The 23,198-nt window shown below is 43.4% G+C and overlaps 2 protein-coding genes across 3 annotated transcripts in view; one reads left to right on the top strand and one right to left on the bottom strand.

Annotated features, from left to right (window-relative positions):
* Positions 1 to 4,334, bottom strand: part of PRKN (parkin RBR E3 ubiquitin protein ligase) — a 1,267,469-nt gene extending 1,263,135 nt beyond the window's left edge. The window contains exon 1 of one of the 2 annotated variants that reach the window (XM_074988686.1): positions 4,200 to 4,334. In XM_074988686.1, the coding sequence (XP_074844787.1) occupies positions 4,200 to 4,206 (7 nt within the window). In that variant the 5' untranslated portion in view covers positions 4,207 to 4,334. The remainder of the gene's footprint in view (positions 1 to 4,199) is intronic. The other variant, XM_074988685.1, reaches the window with a different exon arrangement.
* Positions 4,335 to 4,603: 269 nt separating this feature from the next.
* Positions 4,604 to 23,198, top strand: part of PACRG (parkin coregulated) — a 435,595-nt gene continuing 417,000 nt past the window's right edge. The window contains exons 1-2 of the mRNA XM_074990275.1: positions 4,604 to 4,689; positions 4,846 to 5,008. Of these exons, the coding sequence (XP_074846376.1) occupies positions 4,862 to 5,008 (147 nt within the window). The 5' untranslated portion in view covers positions 4,604 to 4,689; positions 4,846 to 4,861. The remainder of the gene's footprint in view (positions 4,690 to 4,845; positions 5,009 to 23,198) is intronic.

Genomic DNA, 23,198 nt, shown 5'->3' with positions numbered 1-23,198 from the left:
TAGAGATCAGTCCATACTTTATAATTCTTCATGCAAAACCTACTGGACACAAAAGAAGAAGCAAATGACACTCAGGCCTCTCACCTTCAAAATTTTAAGTCACGTATGCCTTTTAAAACTGTATAAATTACATTAAACTTGCTGAAGAAATGAAAGAAAATTTTAAAAAGAATAAGAATTGCAGATCTGTAAGCACATTCCACAACCTGAACTCTATAGAATTCATCAAGATATAAAAATATGTTGGACAGAAAAACTTATTTCATTAAATCAAGTTTTCTTATAATGCTCTCTATTCCATCAGAATAAAAAACAGAAATTCAACTAGGCACAGACTGCTGAAGCTCTTACAGATAATATTCACATTGAATAAAAAAATCAGAGTTGCAAAATTACACATCTTTCTTTTGCCTTTAGTTGGTTTAAAGAGAATGGCACAGTAACATTTTACAAACTGTACATTAATGACAAAGGAAAGAGAACTTATAACTATAAATATAATGGAGATCATGCAGCAATTTCCAAAGAAATTCAGTTAAGAGGATGAATGCTTAATCTATATATCAACCATAAAATTGCACACATTTAATCTTTATTAGATCTCAGATGAAATACCCAATATGAGAGAGAGAAAGAAGGTTTTTAAGATTGGGGTTAGGAGGAATTCCTTTAAGCATAAACAATTTTATTTAGCACCTCAACTTTATGTTCTTTTTGTTTCATCTGTAATTAACCAAATAACAATAATTAAAATAAAAAAGGAGGAACATGTAAAAGGGAAAGTTTACAGTTTCTGAGGGGAATACATGATGGCTCTTGAGATCTGTTGGGTCCACAGTAAAGGAACAGGGATATCAGAGATTACCTGCCCCAATACCAGAGGGAAATTCTGGCTAGCTGCCAACTTTGGGACGACACTGCTTATTTCAATCAGTGCCCTCCCACTACTGTGCGTAAAGTCAGAATGTGGGTTGATTCCTCCACTCTATACTGGCTGCCTGAAGGGGTAATAATGACATGGCACAGCCACAAAAGACAGAACCGCACAATCAATGAGGAAAGGAGCCAATGAGGAAAGATCAGAATGAACCATATTTATGCATAAATGCCATCAAGATTTAGGCTACGTCTACACGTGCACGCTACATCGAAATAGCTTATTTCGATGTAGCAACGTTTACACGTCCTCCAGGGCTGGCAACGTCGACGTTCAACTTCGACGTTGGGCAGAACCACATCGAAATAGGCACTGCGAGGGAACGTCTACATGCCAAAGTAGCACACATTGAAATAAGGGTGCCAGGAACAGCTGCAGACAGGGTCACAGGGCGGACTCAACAGCAAGCTGCTCCCTTAAAGGGCCCCTCCCAGACACAGTTGCACTAAACAACACAAGATCCACAGAGCCGACAACTGGTTGCAGACCCTGTGCATGCAGCATGGATCCCCAGCTGCGGCAGCAGCAGCCAGAAGCCCTGGGCTAAGGGCTGCTGCACACGGTGACCATAGAGCCCCACAGGGGCTGGAGAGAGAGCGTCTCTCAACCCCTCAGCTGATGGCCGCCATGGCGGACCCTGCTATTTCGATGTTGCGGGACGCGGATCGTCTACACATGCCCTACTTCGACGTTCAACTTCGAAGTAGGGCGCTATTCCCATCCCCTCATGGGGTTAGCGACTTCGACGTCTTGCCACCTAACGTCGATTTCAACTTCAAAGTAGCGCCCAACACGTGTAGCCGTGATGGGCGCTATTTCGAAGTTGGCGCCGCTACTTCGAAGTAGCGTGCACGTGTAGACGCGGCCTTAGAGAGACAAGATGGGTGAGATAATATATTTTATTAGACAAACTTCTGTTGCCGAAATAGTAAAGATTTTCAGCTTACACAAAGCTCCAGTAAAAGGTATTACCTCACATACATTTTCTCTCTAATATCCTGGGACTTGTACAGCTGCAACACTGCATACATCAAGATTTATATGCAGACCACATGGTGAAAAGCAAAAGGGATACACTTCTTTAAAATAAACAAGTGCTTTCTGGAAGGACAAAAGGGAAAACAATTACAATGTCCTACTCTTTTTGTGGTAACATACTTCAGTGCAATGTGAATGTAACAAACTCCTATTCTCTTAGGGTAGGATTTTATACCTGCTTTGCACAGGTGTGGCCAACTCTGAAAAGGAGTGGCGAGTCTAATCCAGGGCTGTTCAGCCTTTTTTATGGGGCACGCCACACAGCAATTTTTTACATGTTCCAGGGGTCAAACATAAAATAGCACCAAACCACCCCATAGCCTTAGACCCACCCCGCAAACCCCAAACCACCCCCAGCTTTAAAACTCCTCACAGCCCCAAACCACTCCCCAAGCATTGTGGCAGGGGCTACTCCCTGTTGCACTGAAAGAAAAGGACTCAGATTAACTGGTTTAACAGATAGACCCCTCCTACCAACTGCTGAACCAATTAAATTGAGTTCTACTCCACTGTTTCTCAACTTTTTTTTAATAAAGTACCCCTTTTTCAAAAAAAAAAAAAGTAAGTACCCCCAGCACCCACAAATTTTGAGACATGCAAAATCCCCATCCCCCAAAGCCAGGCACCCCCAGTTTCCCACTTTAAACCAATCCCCACTCCTGTCCCCCCAAATAAATGAATACCTTCCCCCTCCCCAGAACCAGGCACCCTCAAAAAAAACTGAATTAGGCAGCTTACCTGAGCTGCTGCCACCTCAGGAGCAACGCAAGCCAGGACCCAAGCAAGCTGTACTAGTAGGAGCCATGCCAGCCAAAGTGCCGCCCAGCATAAGTCGCACCAGCAGGAGCCACAACCCGCATGAGCCGTGCCAGAAAAATAGCGGCACTGCCAGCAGCACAAGCTGGATGGAAAGGCTCTGAGGGCCAGATTCTCGCCTATGGGTTGGACACCCCTGGTCTAGTCACTTCTAATTTCAGCTCCCTGTAAAGCAGTGATGGGCAACCTAGACAAGTGAGTTGGCCGACTGAGTAGCCGTCCCTCATCTCAGTGGGCCACAGGATTGTCCTAACCATGACAGTCACCCATAATAGGGTAGTTTGGCTAACTGCACTTGCATACCTAGAATTTGTGGAGTGTGGCAATTGAACTGTAGCTATGCTTTAACTGGATGCAGATGCAGCACGTGGCGCTCACAGTTAGTGTTGTGTGTCGTCAGCATGTACCTCATTTCATGCGATTTTGCTTTGTGTGTATCATCACTTTAATAATATCAGCCAGCGGAAAAAAAAACTTTATGGATTGCAACTCAACCCTCTGCATGAGCAATGACAAGCAAATGTCTTGTTGGCCAAAGAGAACCCTGATGGACCACAGGGCCCACCACTTCTGTAAAGCATATTAGGTGCAGACATCCCCTTTAGCAGAGGTGGGGAGGAGAGGGGGGAATGCTCAATCCCCACATTCCACCTGTTGCTCTGCACCCATTCTGCAAAACAGCTGTTTTGTGGTGGGTAGGAGTTGCTGGGAAGGAAAAGGACCAGTTGGTCAGCAGGGCTGTCACTGGGCAAGAGGTGCTGAGGGAAACCTGGGAGATGTGGGGTAGTCTGGTTATCAGGCCATGAACACCTACTAATTTTTCCATTAGAGTAGCCATGGAGTCAGTCCCTTTGCTGCAAATTACCATGATGATGATGATGGCTAAATAAGGAATCCAGACATACAGAATCTCAATGCACAAACTATATGCATGTATATGTACTGCATCTACAGTGCACAGGTACATAAACGAACTGAGTGCATTTGTGTGTGCATACTGTATAAGGGTTTTGCAGGTGTGTGTGTTTGTGTACTGACCCTGCAGGATTGCCCTGCAGATCCTCGTAATTAGGGATATTTATGCCAGGTGATGAAACCTCCAGGAAACTGTCCCACACAATATTGGCAACCCTAACGCGAGGGCGGGAGGTGCATTGTGTATGTGCATGGGGTGAGCAGACTGTACGTGTATTTCCTATGTGGGTGACTGGGCTGAGGGCAAGGTCACTGGCGACAAAACAGGTGGAACCGTTGAGGCGAGCCCCAGCCACCGGCGGGGAGCTTGCAGCCATGAGCAAGCGTGCGCAGCGGGCTGGGGCGCTGGGGGTAGGTCAGGCAGAACCAGCGGGTCCCACGGGGATGCGAGCTGGGGGTGCGCACTGGCTGCATCCGGGTTTCACTCACTCACCTATCATGGCCACGGTGGGAGGAGGGGAGAGCGCGCGCACGCCCCCGTCCCGTCCGCGCTCGCCGCTCGAATTCTAGCCTTCAGAGCGGACTGAACACGCAACTCGGGGGGTGGGCCGCTGGGACCCAGTTGAGTCACACTGCGCATGCGGAAACGTGCAGCGGGCCTGCCGGTCGCATAGTACTCTGGGTAGGGTAGTTCTCTCTCTCGCTCTCTCGTTTTCCCGCTCTCGCGCGGGTTGCTCCACGCGATCGGCGCGATTTCCGCAGCCCCTCCCTTCGTCATGTGCCGGCAAACTGCGGCCGGTTGTTGACACGTTGCCTGGCAACGGTGAGGCGTTCCTCGAAGCTTGTTGGTGTTAGCGACGGAGTGTGTCAGTGTCCCGTCCCCCAGCCAGACCCCGCACAGGAGCCTCCACTGGCGCCAGCAGGGGGCGAGGAAGGGCAAGAGGAGGAGGGCGTGAAGAAGAGGAAGGACAGCAGCAGCTAGGGTGAAGAAGGGGAGCAGGGGGTGTGGAAGAGGAGCCAGGGGTTTGGAAGGGGAAGGAGAGCAGGGGGGTGAGGAAGAGGAAGGGCAGCAGAGGGTGAGGATTTGTTTTATTTTCCACTTCATTCCTTTAGCCTGTATTTTAATTCCTATTTTTCAGAAAGGCGCCTGGGGACATGGTGGCAGAGAAAGAGGATTCGAGCCCCCCCAAGCATACTGGTGAGAGACCCCCACAAAAACAGCAGCCCCTGGGCCAGCTGAGGAGACCCAAGCAGCAGGTCACAGATGGGTTCACTGTTAAAGCCATGATGAGAAACACTGTGGTACGTTTACTGCCAATGAAGAGGCATTTAGTCACATGTTCCTCTGAAGCATGTAGAGCAGTTGAGGTGAATGGGGGACATGCCTGCCAAAAAGTATGTAGGCTTGGTATGATTTATCTGGAGTTAATTAGTAACAGAGAGGTAGCCCTGTTAGCCTGTTTTGCTGGAGTTAATTGCTCATGGAAAGAGCATTCACGCTGTGAGGAAACGTCAAGTTGAGGTAATGGGTGGTACAGACTTGATCTCTGTAAGTCCAGCACTCTCTGATCTGGCAATGTCCATGATCCAGCATGATTTTAATTAGCTGGATGTCCACTGATCATAGGTGTGGCCAAGATTCCCTAACCCTAAGCAGTCCCATAAATATTGTTAACAGACACCCATCCTAACTCTCAATGTTCTATGCTGTTGTTTAGCTTTAATTTACCCTAAATATCTTCCAAAAGTCCACTAAACTGGACCTGTTGATAGTGCTGCTCAACAATATTGGCCTTCTGTGGTTCAGCAAATTCTCTGGTTCAGCACTGTCAGGCCGTGAGGGTGCCAGAGTAGAGAAGGTCAACCTGTTATCTCAGGATATTGTTATCCCTCATTCTAAAATGTGTCAGTTTTGTGTCTCCACATTCTGATATTGATTGCATAATCCAATTATATTGAATCAAAGGCCAACCAATCATGGAATTATGTCCAAACTTAATTATACTGTACTTCCTTAAAATGTTCCCATTTTATGCCATGACACTGTGTCAAAAAGTCTTCACCTTTTTTCTCTGTGTGGTGAAATGATAACATAAATGTCATATCATATATTAAAGGTTTGTCTTTGCAAAGGAGATAGCCCTTAAATTTCAGCTGAAAAATGATATAGAAATGCAACATACTGCTGTTTATTATTATTATTATAAGTACATATTTTAATTAAAGGAAAACCTGTACAGGGTGGTTGGAGAAAACAAATGAACATAATTACTTAATCCTGAAAATATGAAAAATATAGCATTTTAAAAAACTCCAAAATAATCATCAAAAACCCTTCACATGGTATTACCAAATAATGCCTTGAAAATAAGTATTTAATTTCTAGTGGCAAGCCTTTTAGCATAATGATGACAAATAGGGGTTGATCCATCAATCTTTAATTTCACTAACACTTCTGCCAGGAGTAAAGATGGTGATATCAAACCCCATGTTTGTAGCGAACCTTTCTGACAATAATTGTTGTAATTGATTGCTTCCATTAAATTTAATAAATAAACCTCAAAGCTTCTGGTAATGCAGAATGCAGCTGCTCAGTTTCTAAATAGAAGGTACTGTCACGAGCAGACAACATCTGTGCTCAAAGCTCTGGATTGGCTTTTTGTTTCCTTTTGGGTACAATTCAAGGCATTGGCAACAACCTCTCTCTGTTTTCCCTCTGTCTCTCTTTAATTGCATATATGTTTCCAATAATAATTACAAAATACATGAAAAGAACCCCTGGAAACCATTCTCACCTTGTGTCTGGAATTAATTACATATATTAACATTTAGAAGGAAAAAACTAACAGGTCTACCTTTAATATAGTGAAAAGCATTGTAATCTATATAAATATTTGAGAAATAACATTTTCCACTTCGAGATGTTCCATTTTGGCTAACAACCAATAATAATTAAGGGCAAAGACCATCCCAGCATTGACCTATTATCATGTAACAATAAAAACACAATGTTTATTATTTAATGTTAGCAGCCCAAATCATGCATACCCAGATGCATGATTATGCATATGCATAATCAAATTTACTTCAGTAAGATTATTTGTGGTGCATAAATTTAAACACATACATAAATCTTTACCTGAATTAGGCCTGAAAGACACAAAACATGGAGGATAACCAAAAGGGATATAATATAAAACAAACATACGATCAACAAACTTGAATTCCAGTCTAATTTCAGTGAGATTTTAGAGAACTCTTTGTTTTTAATTATTTGTTTATTTATTTAATTGTTGCTTTTAATTCACAAATCTCCAGTCAGGATTTGGGCTCTGTAGAAACAGAGAGAACTGATTATCACCCCTTTGATGAGCTTAAAACTAAAATTTATGCTTCACAACACGTAAAAAATTATAAAGATAGAATTCCAGTCTTTCAATGGCATAGAACATTTATCTCTATTTTCGGGGTCCATGACTCCTTCATTTAGAAGTCATCACCATGTGTTGCCTAGAGATCATAATCACATCATAACATTGGGCTTTTTAATAGCTCTCACATCTAGATTATGGCTACACTAGACACATCTGTCTACAAAAGTTACTGTCAGAAGTGGATGTTCTCACAAAAATTCTGTCTTACACATAAAAGCAGATCAATCTTTTGCTCCACTCTGTCAACAAAAGGGTCCCCCTCCCCCGGAGCATGGACACAGCTTTTTTTGTGTGTCGACATGCCACAACTTTTGTCTACACGACTCTCTAGCATAGACACACCCCAGGCCACATCTGCACGAGAGAGTTTTGTCAACAAAACTTGGGTTTCATCAACAAAACTTGCAGAGCATCTACACACAAAATGCATTTTGTCAACAGAAATTGTTTACAAAAAACCCTGTAGGTGCTTCAGGGTGCCCTTTTGTCTACAGAGTGGGTCAAAAGATTGAGCCGCTTTTATATGTAGACCCAATGTCGACAGAAGTTTTGTCGGAACATCTCTTCTGACAGAAACTTCTGTAGGCAGATGCTTCTAGTGTAGATGTAGCTCTATGGCATATGTTAGTGGGCTACAGACCCTCTTGCCCACAGCCTAATTTCTACATTTTCCTGAAGGCAAGTTGGTCTTTGATGCTCACTACAAATTAATTCCCAATTTTGTTCAGGATTTTCATTTAAATCAGTCTATTCTCCGTAAAATGAACATTAGATAATTTCTGTCCTTTGACTTGGACAGATCATAGGCCTTTGTGAGGCCTGTTTTCTCTTCTTGATTTCTGGGAATAAGTTTAGTGGCATTTCCATCCTACAAATTGTTGGACAGTTATTGGCTGTAAATGCACATGCATGAGTTCACCAGATAATTTTCTCTGTACATACCTCTCCTGGAATGTGATGTAAAGTTCTGAGCATCTTGGGTCAGATCTGCAAAAGGACTCAGGCATTGCAGTGCTGAATGTTGCAGCAGCCAATTTTTATGTGCTCTGAAAATTACAGAAACAACACTGTGATCCACAAAACCTGAGGCTGACATGTAGGTTCCTTGTATAATGAATGGGCAGAATGTAATCCCCAAAAGCCAGAAAGCTACTTAAGCTAGCCAGAGCTAGATATAGACAAGAGGGTTGTATGCTAAACCCCTTTCCTATCATGGAGATTGACGCCTAAGTCCAGGCTGCACAAAGCCATCTAGCTTCACTTGGTGATCCACAATGGAAACCCATCTCCTGGAGTCAGAAGGCTTAGGTGTCTAAGCTATTTTTTGCAGGAATGCACACCACACAAAACAGCTCAGGTGATGATGCTCGCCAAGTAACTTTCAATTCAATGGTTAGAGCACTAACCTGGGATGTGGAAATTCATGTTTAAGTGCCCCTGCATGAGCAGGAGAGAGAGAATTTGAACAGGTTTCCCCTCTCTCTATGAAACGTGCTTTAGCTACTGGGCTATGGGATCTTTTAATGTGAGGCTCCCTCAATTTCTTCTCTTTTAGCTTTTCCACTCTAGATAAATAATTACAGAGTGATTGGCGGAGGGAGACTGCACTTGGAGTATCATGCATGGATGCTTATCCCTCCAACTATCACATTAAGCTCTCTCTCAGTGGTCCCATGACTTCTCCCCTCCACCCCTGCCCCAGATAAATACTTAAATAGCCACTGAATGAGAGAGAGAGCACAGATGGGAGTTGAGAGATTCAGGGTCTCATCCCCCAACTCCAGTTACTCTTTTGTTATTTATACATGGTGGAACTACCTCACCAGGAGAGATTAGGGGAGCCTCCCATCAAAATATTCTACAGCTCAGCGATTAGAGCACTTTTCTACAGCTGGCACATTTCTGTGCAAATTTTGAATCAGGGACAATCTGATAGGTGGCCTCAGGTGTTCATCTTCCTAGCTTTCGCACAATTTGTGAATTGTTCTGGGGCTAGAAAGGAGCCAGACACCTAGAATAAAACAGCAGTGTCACACTTACAGGCAGAAGTTTAGGCTCAGAGGGAACTTCTTCCCTGACAACTTAGGTACCCAGTGACTTTAAGCTCCTGAAGTGCTTGGTATAAGTTTTACGAATCTCACTGGAACGAAAAACTGGGACTTAGTCACCAAATCTAGGGCTTCAGTCCCCTAGTACCTCGTGTGGATCATGGCTTTTCATACCAAAAAATACTGACACACTGGATAGAGTAGAGGGAATTTCTAACCTTAGTCCTTCCTCTTCTCTGAATATTGGTATTTTACCTTGTAAACTTCCTGCATTGTTGTCATCTTGTTTTCAGGTCTGTTGGATACATTGCATCATAATATATCAAGAGTATTTTAAATAACAACTCGTTCTTGTTTTCAAACCAACAAACCTAAGGCAAGCCACAGGAAATGAATCTTTTGGCCTTCAGCAGACATATGAATTATAGAAATCAAATAACTTCTTTTTAATTTGGTCTTCATGCTACAGTACTATCATGTAAAATCATTTGTGCCTCATTATACATTTATTTTCCCCATTATATGGCACTTTGTCTTATTGACCATAAATAAAACTTAAAATTCACCATTTCTTTCTTCAAATTCTGGAGATGTTGAAATATATCCATTGAATGCAAAGATTCTTAAACACCTTTTATATCAACAATGGCAAGGTGAATTTGATCTTGGTATTCCATTCCACGGCATCCTTCAGTCTGTGTAGACTATGGATCGCACCATTCATAACTCCATTTAAGATCGTCATTTGCAGCATTGACTGTGACTGTGGAGGCCCACACGAGAGTGACAGTCCTTGCTACATCTACTGCATAGGTAGTGGGTGTCTGGCAGGTCCTTGCTCTCCTTTCTACAGGCTCCCTTCTCCTCTGCCAGCTCTATGATCTTCATCTCGCCCTTCTGAAGGCCCTTGTGTAGTTCCTGGTTCCAGCTGACCCTGGTCATCTGCCAGCTCTTCCCAATTATCTGGGTCAATGTCTACCTCCTTGAGGTCCTTCTTACAGATGTCTTTGTAGCGCAACTGGGGGCGTCCGGGAGGTCTTTTGCCAGAGGCTAGCTCACCGTACAGGATGTCTTTTGGGATCCTTCCCTCATTCATCCTGTGGACGTGGCCAAGCCAGCAGAGCCGCCGCTGCCTGAGGAGGGTATGCATGGCTGGAATTCCAGCTTGCTCGAGGACGGCGTTGTTGGGCATTCTGTCCTTCCATGATATCCCAAGAATGCGCCTGAAGCAGTGCAAATGGAAGGCATTCAGCCCCTTTTCCTGGCAGGTGTACAAGGTCCTAGACTCGCTGCCGTAGAGGAGGGTGCTGAGGATGCAGGCTCTGTAGACTTGCATTTTGGTGTGAATGTACAGCTTGTTGTTGTTCCACACTCTCTTGCTAAGTCTGAACAGAGTTGTGGCTGCTTTTCCAATCCTCCTGTTTAGCTCAGACTCCAGCGACAGGGTGTCGGTGATGGTGGACCCAAGGTAAGAAAACTCGTGGACGACCTCCAGCGTGTAATTGTCAGTGCTGATTGATGGAGGTTCAGCAACATCCTGACCAAGTAAATTTGTCTTCTCTAGGCTGATGGTAAGCCCGAAGTCCTTGCATGCTTTGGAGAATTGATCCAGCTGTTTTTGAAGCTGGCTTTCTGTGTGTGTCACTACAGCAGCGTTGTCTGTGAACAGCATGTCTCTAATGAGCACTTCCCGCACCTTAGACTTAACCTCCAGCCTTGCAAGATTAAACAGTTTCCCATCAGATCTCGTGTGCAAAAAGATGCCCTTTCTTGAGGATCCAAAGGCATGCTTCAGGAGGAGTGCAAAGAGATTCCCGAACAATGTCGGAGCAAGGATGCATCCTTGTTTGACGCCACTCCTGATGCTGAAGGCATCCGATGATGTGCCGTCATATTGGATGGTTCCTCTCGTGTCTTCGTGGAAAGACTGGATTATCTTGAGTAGCCGTGGTGGACAGCCTGTCTTGTGGAGTAATTTAAACAGTCCATCCCTACTGACTGAGTCAAAAGCCTTGGTCGGGTTGATGAAAGTGACATAGAGTGGCTTCCTCTGCTCCCTGCATTTCTCCTGCAGCTGCTTCAGGAGTCATGTCATGTCTATCATGTCAATGGTAGATCTCTTGGCGCGGAATCTGCACTGGGATTCAGGATACACCCTCTCAGCAAGCTTCTGGAGTCTGCCAAGGATGACCCGAGTGAACAATTTACCAGTGATACTTAGGAGGGAGATTCCACAGTAATTGTTGCAGTCACTTCTGTCTCCTTTGTTCTTATACAAGGTTACAATGTTGGCGTTCCGCATATCCTGTGGAACCTCACCCTCTCTCCAGCACAGGCACAGCAGCTCATGTAGGGGTTCCAGGAGGGTGTCCGTGGCACACTTGATTACCTCTAGTGGTATACCATCCTGGCCTGGGGCCTTTCCTACTGCGGTGCTGTCAATAGCTTTCTTCAATTCAACCACAGTTGGTTCCTGGTCCAGCTCATCCATGACTGAGTACAGCTTGGAGTAGTGCTCGACCCATCGCTCCATCTGTTTGGCTTTGTCAGTGATGACTTCACCAGATTTGGATTTCAGAGGTGCCATCTTGTTCTGGATGGGTCCCATTGCCTTCTTTATGCCCTCGTACATTCCCCTGAGATTACCAGAGTCAGCACAGGTCTGGATACTGCTTCATAGCTTCGGCCAGTAGTTGTTGGCACAGTGCCTGGCTGTCTACCGTACTGTTTTTCTGGCTACTCTGAGTGCTTGCTGGGTACTCTGACTCGGTGAGCATTTATACTCCAGAAGTGTAGCGTGCTTCTTTTCGATGACTGAAATCATCTCATCGGAGTTAGCTTCGAACCACTCATTTGTGACAAACACTGACAAGGCCGTATTGTAGATTGTGTCCCTCAGATGCTGCCGTCTGGATGTCGCATCAGCACCCCCAGGGCTGCTGCGCAGATTCTCCTCAAGGTTCTCTCTGAACATTTCGGCTTTTTCTTAGTTTGCCGTCTTTTTGGCATCAATGCGGGGCCTTCCAGTTGGTTTAGAATGGTGCAGCTTCTTGGGTCTCAGCTTGAGCTTGGAGCAGACTAGCAAATGATCTGTATCGCAGTCGGCACTATGGTAGCTGCGCATCAGGACGACGTTTTTGAGGTTGTCACTTCTGGTGATGACCAAGTCTAATTGGTGCCAGTGTTTTGAGCGTGGGTGTCTCCATGACACTCTATGCTGTGGCTTGATTTGGAAAAATGTGTTTGTGATTCACAGATTGTGATATGTGCAAAGTTCAAGGAGAAGCTGTCTGTTGTCATTCATTTTTCCCATACCGAAGCGACCTAGGCACGAGGGCCATGAGTCACGATCGGCTCCAACTCTTTCATTGAAGTCGCCCAAAAGGTAAAATTGATCACGAGCAGGTATTTGCACTATGGCAGCACTGAGCTCATCCTAGAACTTGTCCTTTGCTTCTGGTGTGGTGTTCAGGGTTGGAGCATAAGTGCTGATCAGGTGGATGGGACCAGCACAGGTTTGAAGTTTGACCTGAAGGAGTTTTTCTGATCCGCCCATGACTAGTTCTAGAAAGGTGTTCCTGATGACAAAGCCGACACCATGCTCCCTGGGTTCCTCTTGGGCTTTGCCCTGCCAGAAAAAGGAGTAGTCCTTTTCCTTTAGGGATCCAGAAGCTGCGTGTTGCATCTCCTGCAAAGTGGCAATGTCAACGTGGAGCCTCTTCAGTTCCTCATTGATGACAGCGGTCTTTCGGGTGTCGCTGATGTCCTGAAGATCTTCAGTCAAACTGGTCAACATGGTCCAAACATTCCAACAAGCAAGCTTGAAACTTTGATAATTTCCTTTTCTTAATAATTTTCTTGTTGGTTTGTCTGGTGCTCATTTCAGTCACTTGTCAGGTTTGGGAACCTTAAGCCTCATGCACCAAGTGAGGCAAGTGAACTGTGGAGAGACAGTGCCATACTGGCTGGCGGCTGCCCAGCTTAAGGCAGGCAGTGACTATCCAACAAAATGCAATGATCTCTCCACCATCGGAAGCAACCACTGGCGCTCATTCTCTATGCCAATTGAGCAAGAGCTTATAACCGGTATCTGTTGCCTCCCGTGTTGGTTCAGCGCTGTTAAACGATGCTGGAGTACCTCTCTAGGTGCGAGCCTGGGCAATTTTTATGGAGACCCTGGGCTGCCCAGACACCAGGCCCCGCCTCTTGGCTTTACTAATATAGTCCAAAGGAAAGGATATCCTCTACGTTTGGTACCAGCTCAGCTGCGGGAGTTTCCGGGACAGTGCCAGAAGTTGACACAGAACCGCCTTAGGACTCCCCTCTGGATTTTCTGTCAGGGTTTACTCCCTTAGCCTTACTCCTTCCCAGGATAACCCACAAGGCAGTGGGGCGTCTTCCTCCTCCTTCACAGGAGTTGTCGATTTGCAGCACCACACCTCCTGGTCCGCCATTGAGACTGTGCATTAGAAGGGAGAAGGAACAAGTCCCTCCGTGAGGTCGGTATGTGAGACAGACCAGACCCCCCTCACTGTGTTTCACCTGCAAGCTGACGCAGTTGCCCGGGGCATGGCGTCCCTGTCATGCACAACAGCTACTAGGAGCCAACAGTGAGAGTTGAGTGGTGGGTGAGGACCAGTGCTTCCACCTGCCTAAATAGACGCAGCTTCCAGAGAGTCAAAGGTACTACCTCTACCCCAGACACCCCATGTCCCCCAATCTTGGTATAGATAATGCAAAACAAAAATGAAAGAGATCTAAGTTACAGTTTGGTTTTTTTTATTCTAGAGCTGTGCAGAACAAACTATAACTGCTACATTTTAGCTTAAGGATTATTTTTAAGACATTTCCTCCTGTTCAGATGAATTTAGTTCACAGAGATATTTTCATACTTTTGTAAAAGCAACAGTATATGTTCTTATTCTTAAGAATACTTAGTCTCAAAATTCAGACATTTTAGCAGGTTATGAAAAATTTATTCAATTCATGACAATTGGAAAGTTATGGCTGGTGAATATGGAACCTAAACTTTCACTTTTTAAATTAAGATAAGTTGCTTTTTAAACAAGTAGTATTCTGGCTGCTATGCTTTTTATTATGGTTACAAATATAACATTTGGAAGATTAACAGAATCCACTGACATTGCAATGGCTTCTAGCTTTAATAATCAACAGCAGAATTAAATTAATAAGATTCTGGTCAGTTTCACAGCTGATATTCGGTAACATGGCACACTTCAAGGAGGCAAACATTTCCACAGCAGGCCCACTTTTTTCAGCTGAATCAATTGTTCAGAAATGTCACATTTACTTATATTTACTCTGTTGCAGTCTTACTAGAGAGGTTTGCAACATAGTAGTGTATACAACAAGCTAAACAAGGATCAAATACATTAATGTTTCAGATTCACCACAAAATACACTGTCTTAGACAGCAAGCACAGACATATTTTCAAACTGTGCTCAATGCTGTACGAGGGATGTTGAATAAATGAGTAACCACTGAAAGCATGCTCCCCTCCCCACCAGCCTGTTGAAGCCAGTATGCAGGATTTAAACCATGTCCCAGCTCCAAAAGGCTCCCACACTCCCTCCCCCTTGCCACAACAGGATGTGGTTCCACATCAGCTCATTCAGCCCAGGAAGCAACATTTCAGCTGCCTCCCAGTGTGAACAGAGTTTTGTGGGGTTGGCATTTCTCTTCATGTTGACTCTACAAAGAGCCACCACAGTGGGAGTGGGGGAGTGGAATTGATGAACCCCACAACAGCTGGGATTCAGCCATCCTAATTTGCTGCCCCCCCCATAAGCTATATTGTCCCCATTTCCTTCACCTTACATATCTTCAAAACAGAGTTCCCTTATTGCTTAAGGACCTCCCCAAAGATGGAGGATGGAGTGATAATGGAAGTCTGAGGGTTAACATCTGTAGCCCATTTATTCTTAGTCTCATAATTACCACTCTTTGGATTTTACCACAAGTTATGTAATATTTGATGCTTTTTCTTGAAGACCTAGCTGATGAAATCAAGAGATTGTGCAAGGAACTCAATTTTCATTAAGGAAAAAAATCTAACCAGTATGAGCTTCCCGCCCCCCCCCCCCGCCCTCAAAAAATCTTAAAAATATTACCCCAGTGTACCATAAAGACTAAAAAGCCAATCAGAGTAACTAACAGTTAAAAAAATCCTCATGATTTTTGAGGGCCGAACTCATGATTTTTGAATTACTGATGGCGTGTGAGTGGCAATATAGTAGTTTTGCTCACCCAGCTCTGTGCAGAAGACCTTCACAAACATTTCTCTGACTTGTGTTCTAGTGAACATGTAAATTTTAGGTATCATAATACATAAACTCCTTGTTCAAATTGCTCTGAATATTATAGAAAAATCTACCTCATTTCTAAGGATAATATCCTAATGATGAGTTTGCTATTTCTTTTGTGTGTTTTAAAAGGTAGTGACAACATTGCTTTCTAGTGGAAGTTTACTTGTCACCTAAGTATGGTCAATTACTGGTGTTCTATAATCTGGAGAACAGGCATATGGAAATCTATTGTCATACAGGAAGAACCCCTTTGTACAGGCAATAAATATAAAAAAATTTAGCCCACTTAAATTTCACTTTTGCAGAAAGTTATAGGCACCTAAAAATCAGGGCTGCGTATGCATATATCTTTTCAACCATAAGTATAGCATTCTTTTTACAATACTTTGATAATATAAACAGAAAATGCATATTTGATGCTAGATATTGTATAGCATCATTAGTCAGAGCTCAAATTTCATACTGTACTTTTTAATCAGAATTTTTATGGCTTAATGATGTTTCTGTTCAGCAAATAATCTTAATATTCATGTTCTGGGTGTTTTAGAAGACTGTTTTGTTCTTAATTAGTACCTAATTTTTGATAAATGTAGGGGAGAGTTGATATATTTTTCATTACTATGAAAATGAGATATGTATCTTATTTTTGAACATGAGAAAATGCACACTGCTCAGTTACACATTTTTATCACCTGTCTATCTTTTAGAATTTAGTCATATACCTGAAAATGGATAATAAATAGCTTGTCAATTAGCACCCTCATCATATTCTTGATTGACATTTTTATTATCTTAAACCCCTTTTATTCACAATACTTTACATACAGAAAAAGCTTGGAAAGTTTTACATTCCATATGTAGTTGAACTAGATATAAAATTTATATCTTGAAACAGTGATAGTTGTGTTAAGATGCCTTTGCTAATCATATTTTTATCAACTAAAATAATTGTATATTCATGCTGAACCATTTTTTTCAAATGTGACTTGCAGAGAGAATAGTCAGTTCTGTCCATTGAAATATTGAGATGAAATACTTAAAACTTTGTAAAATTGTGTAGTACAGGTTGGACTTGCTTGGTCTGGCATCCTTGGGATCTGCCCAGTCCTGAATGAGGGAATTTGCTGGGCCACAACGAGGTCCCCTGCCTCCAGCCTTCCAGCACACTGCCCTTTCCACTGTCAGTTCCACTTCCACCCCAGCCAGTCCTCCTATGTCTAGCCCTGTCTAGCTGTCCTACCACTAGCCCAGTGAGCTGCCAGCCCTGGCTAAGCTGCCAACAGCCCTGGCCCCAGATTCTGGCCCCTGCTGGGCATCCGCTGACCCAGTACCCAAATGGTGGCCCCAGTCCTGCAGATGACAGCTCAGGCTCCAGCTAGGCTGCTTTCTCCAACCACACGGATGCTGGCTCTGGCCTCCTCTGGGTTGCTGGTTGCCAGCCCTGTGGATGCCAGCTCCAGCCTGACAGAAACCAGCCCCATTGGGCTCCCAGCCCTGTAGGGATCCCAGCTTCTGGACCTCCTGCAATTAAGCTCCTGGCATCAGGTCTCTCTGGTCCAGGAATAAACGTGGTCCTGAGTAGACTACAAATGTTGCCAGACCAGAGTCCCAATTTTGGGAGATGCAGCCTGTATTGTAAAACATCATATATCTGACCCTTCCTGCCATAAGGAGCTGAGGAATTCCAAGGTGTATCTAATCATCCTACTTGTACAAGATGCTGTGGTGACAAATCAGAGTGGGAATCAGTAACTAGGGCAATGCAACATGGTGCAAGACTTGAGAATGAAAATAATCTTTAGTTTTCAAATAATAATAGTGCTTTGACTAAGCCTCTAAACTTTGCCAAAGAGGCATTCATCCCTACAACTTTGACAGTTGCCTTTCAGGGATGTTGTTGTTACTCTGTAATTTTAGGATAAAGTTTTGTTCATTCAGATGTGGGTCAGGAATGTTGGTGAAAATCAGGCCTCACTGAACTTAATGCCAAAACTTTAACAGACTTCAGGAGAGTCAAGATTTCATTGAATGGTCTTACTATAATTAGCTTATAATCAGTGCATGCCATACTTTGTTACATGACCCTACACCAAATGATACACAGATGAGGAACATCTTTGGCATCCCCCCATTTCTTAAACTTTTGAACACCTTGTTTTTATGGCACTTGTAGCCCATTTCAAGAGTTCGATGCAAGATTTCCTTGTATGATTTATTCCTGTCATATAAGACAATAAATTTGCACAGTAACATCTATAAAACTTGCTGCATATAATCAATTAAAATTCATTTCCTTTAAGCTTACATTGAACATTTTACATTGTAAGTATAAGTGAAAGGTATTAACTTCAAGAGATTGAACTGTACACCAACATTCTGTGCATCGGTATTAAATGGTATTACAGCAGGCTTACACCTGGGGGAAATCTGTACTATTATGGCACAGCAGAAGAATGCCCCTCTGCAGATTCTCTTTGCCTTTTTGCAGAAAATGGTTTCTATGGGGAAGCAAAGAGAAGCTGCACCTGGGCTCATTTACCCCTCCCCATCAGCTCCTCTGCATCTGTTCATTCAGCCTAGGGAGAAGTAAATCACTGGAGGGAGGGTTTAGAGATACCCTGGCCATCCAGGGATATTAGTCCCAATGGGGAGGATGAAGGTGAAGTTTCCTTTTCCCATTCCTGTGCAGAGCAACTGGTGTTGGATCAAATCAACCCCCAGAAACTTACCCTGGCTTTAGGAAGCTCTGCACTGTGTGTGTGTGTGGGACAAAGAGGTTGGTGGGAAAGTATGTAGGTGCCTGGGGGTGAGGTTCAGTGGGAGGGTTGTGTCGGATGGTCCAAATGCATTAAGGTTGAGCGGACTGGAGGAGCAGCTCCTCATAACAAGACACTTGCAAACTGGACTTTCCCTTCATGAGCATCAGCACCAGGAACCCCCTACATCCAACACTCTGCACTGAGTCCCTTAACCCTCACCCCCCTGAACCCTACCCCCTGTATCAAGCCCCCCATGGACACCCACTCCAACCAGTTGCACCCTGACTTCCAACCCTGCCAAACCCCACTCCTGCTGCCCTCCACACCGATGTCCTAAATACCTTCACCGGATTTGTCTGCAATGTGCCATTTCCCCTATACCCAGAATCCCACAACAAGCCTATGTGCATCCAGGTTCCTCTACCCTTCAAACCACCCACCAAGCTGCCTGCACACAGATTGCACCACACAGAGTCCTGGTACCTTCCATAGAATCACAGAACACTAGAAGGGACCTCAAGAGGTCACCTAGTCCAGTCCAGTCCCCTATCCTCCCAGCAGCACCAAGCACTGTCGAGACCATCCCTGATAATCTAATCTCCAGTGATGGAGCACTTCATTAGTAATCTCCCAACACCCTACTTACCATGATCCCTTCAAAGTAGGAAGCTAGTGTAGCCACAGCCTATGAGTCCTAAATCCCTTTCCACAGTGTTCCTTCCTAGACAGTCACTTCCCATTCTCTGTGTGTGAAAGTGATTGTTCCTTCCTAAGTGGAGTACTTTGCATTTGTCCTTATTAAACTTCATCCTGTTTACTCAGACCGTTTCTCCAGTTTGTCTAGATCATTTTGAATCATGACCTTACCCGCTAAAGCAGTTGCAACCCCCCCCCCAGTTTGAAGGAATTCTGTTCCAAAAAACATAATTGTGCAAAATTATGCATATTTTATTTATCATAATAACACAGAAAAAGAACAATATAATCACACCATTTTCAATTATTTTGATAATTTATTTCAGAATACTTCCCATCAAATAATTGGAAATGGTGTGATTACATTTTGAGAAATAGAATATACAGAATTTTGCTGAATTGTAAAATATTGTGCACATATTTTTTTTGTTTGCACAGAATTCCCTCTGTGAAAGCCTTCAAATATTAACCTTCATCTTTTAATTTGAAAGTTTACTTTTCTTGCCTTTGCCCTTGAGAACTGAAGTACAGCATCAGAGAGATGCAAAGACTGGCCAATAGCATTTTGAAATGATAAAATACCAACTGATGCCGATCTCTTGCTGGCCATTCTCAGTCAGTTATACTTTAATGAGCCTGAGCTTGAAAAAGCTGCATTCATCACTTCACTTGCGGTTTCAACCACCAGCTTGAGCCAAATTCTCCAAGCTATCCACCCATTATGAAAAGTGTCCTTTAGTTCTCCATCATGAATGAATTGGAGAATTTGAGAGTGCTACCCATATGGCAATATATAACAGATGTTGTCCAATTTCACATAGCTATCTTTATCATCAATGTTTGAACATTCGCCATATGTCAGTGTCCAGTGAAGGTTCATACAATTGCTCAACAGTGTTTTTCTGTCTGATAGATCACTGGTTTGAGCATTGGCCTTGTAAACCCAGGGTTGTGAGTTCACTCCATGAGGAGGCCGTTTAGGGATCTGGGGCAAATAGATTAAAAATAATCTGTCAGGGAGGGTGGTTGGTGCTTCCAAAAGGGCAGGGGACTGGATTCAATAACCTCTTGAGATCCCTTCCAGTTCTGTGAGATACATATCTCCATGTATATGTATGTAAAGGTCATAACATCCCTCTGGTCTTTTTGGGGTGCTTCATTTGTGCAAACCTTTATTTGATGGACACCAAAGGAGTTTCAACTAGCAACCAAAAAATACCCACCCAGTGATTTTTTTCTTCCAAGATTTTCATCGCCTCTTCTCTGCCCTTGTAACTGAATTGTCTATTTTTCCAGTGAATAGAAGTTTCCTTGAAGACCAAATCAACTCATAAGTTTTCCACAATTTCTTTGGCAGCAGTGATGGCATTTTCAATTTTGTTGTGTCTGTATGCCACAAGAAAATCAACGCAGCTTCTCAAAGCAGTAGTAATCATGGTGTCGCTTGGCTGATTTTATGATGCCTTGCTTACAGGATTTATTGGGAACAGAATATCTGCCAAACCACAATTGATACCAGAAATTTGAAATCAGTAATCTGGTTTGCCAGGCTTTGCATCTCAGATTCGAGCCTCAAATTTACTTGACAGCACCAATTCTGTCAGGCTGTGGTAAACTTCAGGCACTTGGTTTCTCTCTGGCCTCATACTGACAATGCAGCTCTCCCACAGAGTGTCTCTTAATTGCTTCACGGTCAGATTTGTAACTTTGTCAGTGAGAATCTTTCACCTGATGGTTGATACTGGAAACAGAATACATACCCTTTGCAGTACTCCAGAAAGAAATGCTGAATCTAAAAGAGATGACCTTGTATCTGACACAAGAAAGTGGAGGAAATGGTAATCACAAGGCACGAAGGAAGCTCTTGGATTCAGCACAAGGATCCTTGCCTGCCTACCGTAGTTTCTTCCCTTCATATTTTCACTGCTGTTGTAGCCTTGGATGCAGTAGTCTGGAAGCTTTATTTTATTCTCATTCAAGATGTTCTGTTAGGCTTTTTCCAGTAGAGTTGTCCACAGATCAGTATTCGATAAAATGTTCCTTTACATAGATACAGCCATCCTCATTGTCAACAAATCTTACTGTAAATAATATCTCTTCACTACAGCTAACATCTAAGTGCAGTCTATTATTTGTTATTATGGAATACTTCACTTTGCCAGCTACATCGATAGGTTATAAAGCACCTTCCTTACCCTTAGTTCCATCAGTTTGTTTTGAATTGTTTTGCTTCAGTAACAATCCATAGCTTCTTTATGAACTACACAACCTAGATGTTCAGGCATGACGTGTTGTAATTCCCAACAAGCTCTACCAAACCAAGGAAATTGCTGCTATGTCAGTGAGCAACTTATCCAATGAACCCCAGAGAGGCAAATTATTCTTTGTGAGGAAGAGGGTAATTGAAATTAGATACTTCATCATGTTCTTTCAATACTGGGTTTCTACATCTGTGTATTTATACTTCTTGGTCTTGGTCACAACCTCCATCCATTTGGAATAAGCCATAAAATGGCCAGGTGATTTTTCAAGTTGCTTCATAGCATCAAGCTAAATTATATTACTAGTTTTATCCAGAAAGCAATGGCAGTTATTTGGCATTTTTGTCAAATATTTTGCAGCAAAACCGTAACACTTTATTAGCTCATTTAGAGTAAACTAGGCAATGCCAATGCAGTGTCTGAGCAGCCTCGAGCACTCTCTCATTGTGATTGAAAAGTGTGTCTTGTGCTCATTTACTAGAAACATCATGTCAAGTATCAGAGGGGTAGCCGTGTTAGTCTGGATCTGTAGAGCAACGAAGGGTCCTGTGGCACCTTATAGACTAACAGAAAAACTCATGCTCTAAACTTTTCTGTTAGTCTATAAGGTGCCACAGGACCCTTCGTTGCTCTATAGAAACATCATGTCTTTGATTTTGCCTAGCCTATTCAAAATCATACGATCTCTGTCAGCAGAGTTTAGGATTGTTGGTCACAACCTGTGATCTAATGCATGGGTCAACAAACTTTCCATGACGGAGTGCTGACATTTGACTTTTTGACTTATATTTACGGCCCAAGTGCCAGCGATACTTTTTAAAGTTACTAATAGTCCTACTTATGATTGAATAGTAACAGAGAGGAAGCCGTGCTAGTCTATACACTATCAAAACAAAAAGCAGTCAAGTAGCACTTTAAAGACTAGCAAAATAGTTTATTAGGTGAGCTTTCGTGGGACAGACCCACTTCTTCAGACCTTAGCCAGACCAGAACAGACTCAATATTTAAGGCACAGAGAACCAAAAACAATAAGCAAGGAGGACAAATCAGAAAAAGATAATCAAGGTGAGCAAATCAGAGAGTGGAGGGGTGGGGGGAAGGTCAAGAATTAGACTGAGCCAAGTATGCAGACGAGCCCCTATAGTGACTCAGAAAGTTCCCATCACAATTTAAACCATGTGTTAATGTGCCGAATTTGAATATAAAAGCCAGCGCGGCTGCTTCCCTTTCCAGAACGGTGTGATAATTCTTCTTCAGTAACACACATACCTTTAGGTCATTGACAGAATGCCCCATTCCATTAAAATGTTGACTAACTGGTTTGTGGATCTGACGTGTTTTGATGTCTGTTTTGTGCCCATTGACCCTTTGTCTAAGGGAGTTAGAGGTCTGTCCAATATACAAAGCATCTGGGCATTGTTGGCACATGATGGCATATATGATGTTTGTAGAGGAGCATGAGAAAGTGCCCGTGATTCTGTGAGTAACCTGGTTAGGTCCAGTGATGGTATTTCCAGAGAAGATATGTGGACAAAGCTGGCAGCGGGCTTTGTTGCAGGGAAACGTTCCAGGACTGGTGTTCCTGGGGTATAGACTGTGGCTGTTAGTGAGGATCCTCATGAGGTTGGGAGGTTGTCTGTAGGAGAGAACAGGCATGTCACCCAGGGCCTTCTGGAGTGTAGCATCCTGATTAAGGATAGGTTGTAGGTCTTTAATAATTCGTTGCAGTGGTCTGAGTTGGGGGCTGTAGGTGATGACCAGTGGTGTTCTGTTCTTGGCTTTTTGGGGCCGATCTTGGAGTAGCTGGTCTCTGGGTATTTGTCTGGCCCTGTCGATTTGTTTTTTTACTTCTCCTGGTGGGTAATTCAGGTTTATGAATATTTGGTAAAGTTCTTGTAGTTTGTGGTCTCTGTCAGTTGGATCAGAGCAAATGCGATTGTACCTAAGAGCTTGACTGTAAACAATGG

The sequence above is a fragment of the Carettochelys insculpta genome, chromosome 3 (assembly GCF_033958435.1).
Source record: "Carettochelys insculpta isolate YL-2023 chromosome 3, ASM3395843v1, whole genome shotgun sequence".
Classification (NCBI taxonomy): Eukaryota; Metazoa; Chordata; order Testudines; family Carettochelyidae; genus Carettochelys; species Carettochelys insculpta.
This window is presented reverse-complemented; position numbering and strand designations above follow the sequence as displayed.